The 7,444-nt window shown below is 50.2% G+C and overlaps 1 protein-coding gene across 1 annotated transcript; it reads right to left on the bottom strand.

Moving 5' to 3' along the window:
* Positions 1 to 349: 349 nt before the first annotated feature.
* Positions 350 to 5,166, bottom strand: si:dkeyp-113d7.10 (zinc finger and BTB domain-containing protein 4; the record flags this gene model as incomplete). The annotated part of the gene is given in 3 exon segments (XM_025010859.2): positions 350 to 712; positions 1,071 to 1,373; positions 4,255 to 5,166. Coding segments are annotated over 3 exon segments (1,036 nt in total), but the record flags the coding sequence as incomplete, so codon positions are not given.
* Between the last annotated feature and the right edge of the window lie 2,278 nt (positions 5,167 to 7,444).

The following is a 7,444-nucleotide window of genomic DNA, read 5'->3' as shown; positions in this document are numbered from 1 at the left end:
GGGGGGGGGGGGTCAGAGGTCACAGTCAGGACATCCAGAACCAAAAACCCGATCAGACCGAGCTTTGATCTGTTTATTGATTATTAATTATTTATCAGAGGCGTAGTTTTCACTCTGGCCACCAGGGGGCAGCATCCCCAGAGCTCTGATCTGAGTGACGCTGATGTTTTTATAGCACTTTAATGAATTCACAGGTTCTGACCCAGCAGTGGTTCTGGTTCGGTCTGATTGAGCAGACCCACCTGTGCAGCTGCAGGTCGGCGTCTCTTTAACTTTAAACTTATTTATTTGTTGTTTTAACAGAGTTTGGATGTTCGATGTGAAACGTTCAGGTGTGTTGTTCTCTCACCTGAGGGGCTGAGGGGGGGTCCAGGTGAGGGGCCAGGTGGAGGTCCAGGTGAGGGTCCAGGTGGGGGCGGGGCACCTGCCGGTGCAGGATCTTCATTGTCAGGAGAAAACACCTCCATGTCCTCCAGAGGAGTCCAGCGGGGGTCCTGCTGGGGGGAGGAGGGGGACGGCTGCAAGATCACTGAGGGGGCGGAGACGAGGTCAACGTGGTGTCCTCCTCCCTCTCCCAGGCCCCGCCCACTGCCACTGCCACCGCCCCCTTCTTTGACCTGCCAGACGTCGCTGCACCACTTCTGACCAAAGACTTTGTCCAGAATCGGAACCCAGTCCTGAGAGACGGAGAGGACGGGTGGACGCTGTGGGTCTGAGGGGGAGGACAGGAGAGACAGGGGAGGACACAGGGAGATGGGAGAGGACAGAAGGAGACGGGAGAGGACAGGAGAGATAGGGGGAGGACGGGAGATGGGGAAGGACATGAGATACGGTGGAGGACAGGGGAGACGGTGGAGGACAGAGGAGACGGGGGGAGGAGACAAAGAGGATTAGTGGGTTAAATCAGTGTTTTATATAAACCTTCACATTCAGGTTTTCTTCAGGATCTGATGGAGAACCGGAGGATTTACAGAACGGATCAGAACCAAACAAACCCAGGACTGATCCGGAACCAGAACTAGAACCAGTCCCCCGCCCCCCCTCCTCAGCTCGGTGATGAATCGACTCACCACTTGGCGGTGCCGTCTCTTTGGACTCCTCTGCCGGCTCCTCGCGGGTGTCCTCGGATGAGCCACTGGGAGACACCGAGTCGTTCTCGGAGCCCCGCCTCCTCCCGCCTCCTCCGGCCCTCCCCTTGTCTCCTCCTCCCCCCGGACGCTCGCCGCTCCTCCCCAGCCGCTCCTCCAGCGCTGCCTGCTCCTTCTCCATCTTGGTGATTTCCAGCAGGAGGTCGTCGAATGACGCCTCCACGATCTTCGTCAGCTCCCGCAGAGCGAAGTCCAGAACCCGCTCCATGACAGACTTCAGCTGGTCTACAGGACACAGACGGGTCGGGTCAGAACATTAGAGTCACTGTGGTTCCGATTTATGGGCGTGTGCAGCTGTGAACACATTTCTTTACAGATTTACAGCCGTGATCAAACATCACGGAGTCACAGGACCCATCGACCCGGTCTGACCGGGTCACAGCTCCATCCGAGCCTGAGGATCTATCAGGGAGGACCTGAGACCTCCTGACCGGGTCACAGCTCCATCCGAGCCTGAGGATCCATCAGGGAGGACCTGAGACCTCCTGACCGGGTCACAGCTCCATCCGAGCCTGAGGATCCATCAGGGAGGACCTGAGACCTCCTGACCGGGTCACAGCTCCATCCGAGCCTGAGGATCCATCAGGGAGGACCTGAGACCTCCTGACCGGGTCACAGCTCCATCCGAGCCTGAGGATCCATCAGGGAGGACCTGAGACCTCCTGACCGGGTCACAGCTCCATCCGAGCCTGAGGATCCATCAGGGAGGACCTGAGACCTCCTGACCGGGTCACAGCCTCTGGAGGGAGGGCAGAGGGGTTCTGCAGAATCTGGGGTGCACGGGGTCTCAGGTCTACAGAGTCCAGTCTCTGCAGCATTAGTTTTGTTTAACAGAGAGCGGGACATCAGGTCAAAGCGTTTGACCCGAGCGTGGAGACCTCATTGTTTCGCTCAGAATTAAGCCCCGCCCCCTTCACCTATGGATGGACGTGATTTGTTTTTGCTGCTGTGATGTCACGGCCTGTCCCCAGACCCCCCCGGCCGGCGCCGCTCTGTGACCTGGTTTTCCTGTGATGTTTGTTTGTTTGTTTGTGCTGTTGAACAGATAAACAACCAGCAGCCACTTTGAGTTCTGCTCAGCTGGACCTGTTTTTATTTCCCTGTCAGTCTCAGAACCTGAACTGAGATTTAAAATATTTTTACATCTTAGACTCAGAGAAACTCACATCTTACTCTAAACGTTTTTTACGAGGTCTGACCAACGCTATCATTTCTCATCATAAGAGGATTTTATTTTGAAACTCTGACATGAACAGGCAATGCTTTTATTGATTATTGGTTAGTTCGGGTACATTTGTCTCAAAGTTTTAGCTGTACAGGCCACGCCACGGCCGCCATATTGGAAGACGAGCTCCAGTAGATAACCACAAAGGAGAGAAAACACCGAGACTTATCCGAGTTAATAAACACGGCTGACAGAGACGACAGGTCCTCCTTCAGACTTCCTCCAGTCGTGATGAGAACGAGGAGAACGAACACAGTGAAAATCTCTAAGGTCAGACCTCCAGACCTGCTGGGATCAGTCCCAGGTTAGGGCTGGACCTTCACCTGTGCAGTTTCTTCAGGACAACAGTGTCAGCTGGTGGATTCTTTGAATAACAGAGAATATTGTAAACAACCTGCTGTGAGCTCCAGCTGCACCTGCACCACATCACCCCCAGGACACTGGCTAAACAGGAAGTCACGAGTCACTCTACACGTTCTGGACGGGTTCTTCTTCAGTAAATCAAACTTGTGTCGGCTGTTTGACTCGCGCTGCAGAAACCAAGAACTATGAGGTCTGACGAGCTGCGGCTGTTTAACATGCTCCCCTGAAGCTCAGCTGAACACCTGACAGGTGAACCTGTTGGTGTCGCTGCTGATGAAGAAACCCAGACTGAAGCAATGTTTGTTGTGTCCGAAACAGTAAATTAATTTTATCATCAGAGTGGGTTAACCAGTGACTAACCGTAGTAAAAAACAAAGGTTGATGTTTAAAATGATTCAAAAACAAGTTAAAAAACAAGGGTTCGAGTCCCGGCACAGCTGTTTACTATTTATTTCCACGGATGAAACCATTTCAGTAACAAGAAGTTTGAATAATAAAATGTTGTTTTTTATTGATTTATTTTGAAGTTGTGGAGTTTTTTTAAAGGGACATTAGGGACCGAATAAAGACTGTCAGAGAGCCACCTCTGGCCCTCGGACCGTATGTTGCTCACGTGTGACGTAGAAAAACCCGGTTCTGCAGACACCTTCACCTCCATCCAAGATAACGCTGACCTGGAACCAGCTGCAGAACCTCCCCCCTTTCTTTAGTAATAAACCCAGAATTAAGGTCCTAGGGTCCAGCCCGGTCTATGACCTCCTACCCGGGGTTCGGCCTGGTCTCAGACCTCCTACCCAGGGTCCGGCCCGGTCTCAGACCTCCTACCCGGGATCCAGCCCGGTCTATGACCTCATACTCGGGGTCCAGCCCGGTCTCAGACCTCCTACCTGGGGTCCAGCCCGGTCTATGACCTCCTACCCGGGATCCAGCCCGGTCTATGACCTCATACTCGGGGTCCAGCCTGGTCTCAGACCTCCTACCCAGGGATCCGGCCCGGTCTCAGCCCACCATCCGGTCCGGTGAGGCGGGCTCCCTCCCACCTCCTGCAGCCTGTCTCTTTGTCTCCCCCACCCTGTCAAACAGGACCGTAAATCTGGTTTTTTGCTCCCTGGAATGGAGGCTTTCATTTTATTTTTCCCCTGACCGTGTTTTTGTTTGTGAGAGGACGTGTTTTCGTCCGGAACCGGTTCTGTCAGAGGAAATGTCACTCAGACACGCTGTTTCCAGGAAACTAGGCCACGTTATTGTTTTGACCTGCGTTTTCTGTGTTTTTGAGCCTAAAGTCCGGGTCTGAAGCCCGCTCGTCGCTCAGGAAGTCGGTCCTTTCTGCTGTCCGCCTCTGGGGCTCCCTGGTCCGGGTAAAGGTGACAGGAAAGCCCGTGGATCCTGGTTCGACCACCTGCGGGCCTCCCTGTTTACGCTGAACTCACTGCGGATTACGCAACGCCTCCGAGCCGCGGAGGAGTGCCTTCACTACAGTTTGTTTGGGTTTCTGGGTGTTGTGTAACGGTTGCTTACCCACGGCTCTTCCTCTCTGCTCCAGGCGGCGGGTGTCGATGGGCACCGGGGGCTCCGCGCCGCCCTGCGCTCCGGGACCGCGTGGCTCGGGCTTTGTCCTGCCGCCGTCCCCCCGCTCGGCGCCAGCCTTGTTTTTACCCGCCGCCGCGGAGCCTCCGTCCTCCGAGGAGGATCGCGCCCGGCTGTCCCGCGCCTGCAGCTGGAGCCGGAGCCGGTTGTTCTCCTTCTCCTTGGCGGCCGTCTCCAGCAGCAGGGCGTTCAGGCTGGAGCCCACCGTCTTGCTTATTTCCTGGACGGCGAGCTGAACGACCTGCTCCAGCACGGACTCCAGTTGGCCCTGGAAAAACGAAATGTACACGGCCCCGTTCATGTTTTCGGCCCCTTCGCTGGGGGGGCTGTCTCATTCTCCTGTAGCCGACCCCAGCCCGCTGTCCGCCCTGGGGTCCTGACCGTGGACTGGGGAAAGGTCTGCCCGGGTCGCTGCGCTGCTCCGGCGGCTGCTCGGCTCGGCTCGTGCGGCTCTTCGCTCCGCGTGTGTTCGGAGCTGCTACCGTAAAGACCCGAGGAGCCGCGCGGCCGCATTTTCCCGCCCACATGTCCGTGAAACAAACGCCATTTTGGCTTTCAGAAATAACACCAGTAATTCCCAAATGTCAGACTTCCTGCCTGATCTGCTCCCCGGACCCGTCGGAACTGAGCTCACATCGATTCAGCTGCTCAGTGCTCGATAAAACCTCCCTCCTAAAATAAAAACATTATTCTCTCAAATCTGATGGATTGCGGGGTTATTATTGGTAAATTGACCTCCTGGTGCGCGACCTTTGTACACATCTGTCAGTAAAAAATATCTGGATAAATGGACCACAGGCGGTTCGGTAACTGCGGATCATTCATCCTGTGGATGCGGGTGGTTCTACTCCCCAGCTCAGCATTACGTCACTGACCCTCCCCCCCCTCTCCTCCCCCCTGAAGGAGCGCGTGCCGCAGCACGGCGACACTCCCCCTAAAAACCTCTGCGCTCGTGCTTCGGGTTTTACGGAAAACGGCGCCGGAGAGGAGGGCGGGGCCGCCTCTGTTGTTGTGAGACGGTGGAGGAAACCGAGCGGACCGAGCTGCTGCCCGCGGCCGCTCCGAGGGTCCGAGAGGCGGCCTGGAGCTCCGGAGGAGGCGGGCCGAGCCGCCGCCCGCCGCCGGGCTGCAGAGCTCCAGGTCCGGCCTGCTGAGCGTCTGGAGGCCGCTGCCAGGAGGAGGAAGTGGTTTTGATCATTTCCTTCTTCTCCTGTCTGCACTCAGTTCACTGAACACACTTTACATAAAACATCATCTGTTTTAATCCCATGACATGAATCAGTGCTTCAGTCCGTGGAAGAAGCAGAAATAACAGATTTAAGCATCAAACCTGTGACACTTTCACTTCCTGTTTCACCCACAAACCCTTAAACACTGACAATATAGCAGTTTTGGTGCAAAAATACCAAAAGTTTATTTATATGGAAGCCTGAGAGTGACAAATAACACACAAAATAAAAATAAATAAGGGGTGTGATACTCTGAAATAAATGCTTTAACCTAAAAATGTCTTAACAAAACTGTAATTAAATAAATTTCCACAATATCTGTTAATAAGCCAATCAAATGTGAAATGTCAAGTATATTTAAAGCAAAAAAACACTATTGTTTTATTTGATCGTTGGTCATGTTTTAATCATGACTTGTTGATATTAGAATGATTTTTAATTTTAACACAATGCTATTTTCACTTTAGTTTTTAAACCTTTTACATCCTGCCTCTTTTTGTTTTTCTTAAATTGTTCTGGTTCCTGTCAGTCACAGTTTGGACAAAAAAAGATGATATTTTACATCTTATTCCCAGTTTTATGGAATTCAAAAGAAAATCTATATTTTAAAACTTTTATTGGTCTCTCTTTATTTGACCTAAAGTATCTGATCAAACAAAAAGTCACTGTGTTTATTTCAAAACATTTAATTTAGACAACAGCTTGAAAATGTCTCAGAGTCATCCTGCATTGAAGAGAAGTTTAATTGGTGGGCGGAGCCTGATCAGACCAATCAGTGAGGGCGGGTCATTAAAGCTAAGATGAACTTTCTTATCTTCTTTTTTTACTAAATAATATTAATTACATTAGACCTTTTTGATATTAAATGTTTTAATGAACAGTTTAAGCTGGATTCCAACAACCAAAGAAGAAACTAAATTGAACAAAAGACGTCAAATTTCTCCAGTAAATGTACAAAATAATGTGGTAAAAGTTCTGATCAAAGTCATTTATTTTTGAATCTCTTATCCACTTATTTTCAGTGTTTTGCTACAAACTGAATCACCTGATTTTATAAACTAAACAATGAAATAATAAAAATCTGTCATTTGATTTTATTTTGAAAACATTCACCAAAACCACACATTGTTCACAGCTAGAAACCAGAGAAGATTTGTTATTTTCAGGGTTTTTTTTCTCATTCCCTGTGGTTTTACACCTGGCAGGTTGGTGCAGCCGGACCTCTTCCTGAAACAGAACCAGGAACTGATTTTGTTTCTAAAAGGACTGAATTTCCTACGAGCCGAAGCCTTAAAGACGTCAGACAGCGAGGGACGCTCACATGTTTCCTGACGTTGTTTTATTTGAACTCTGAAATAAAGAAAACTGGCAGCAGCAGCTTTTTAAACTGCACTCATCAAGATGTTGAGTTTCTTAAAACAGATTACTGCAAACTGTTAATGTGTTAAAGTTAATGAACTGTCAGTAAATCTGACATACAGTCAGAAAAAAAAGTTGGTTTGATTGACAAGAAAATAAAATGTGTTAATTTTTTTCACTTAGGTTCAAATTTATTTCTCAAAATATTGATATTCATGAAACTACAAAAAGCTGTTTGATTCTTTTAAAGTAAAAAAAAAAAATCAAAATGATGCTGTAAAAAAATCATTTTAACACAATCGCAGTCAAAGGTGAGGACTCGAGTCATGTGACCTGGGACTCGACTGAACTCCTTGATTTGGACCTGTGACAGTACCTCAGAGGTTCTGTAACCTTTAACTCACACATGATGAGTAGAACCGGGTCAGAACCGGGCTTTGGACCACAGGAAGGCTGGTGCTTCCAACAGGGTAGGTGTCCAACAAGAAAGGTCCTAAAAGGTACGAAAATCAGGTAAACACACACAGTCCCCC

This window comes from Kryptolebias marmoratus, linkage group LG12 (genome assembly GCF_001649575.2).
Source record: "Kryptolebias marmoratus isolate JLee-2015 linkage group LG12, ASM164957v2, whole genome shotgun sequence".
Taxonomy (NCBI): domain Eukaryota; kingdom Metazoa; phylum Chordata; class Actinopteri; order Cyprinodontiformes; family Rivulidae; genus Kryptolebias; species Kryptolebias marmoratus.
Note: the sequence above shows the minus strand (reverse complement) of the source record. Positions and strands in the feature narration are given on the sequence as shown.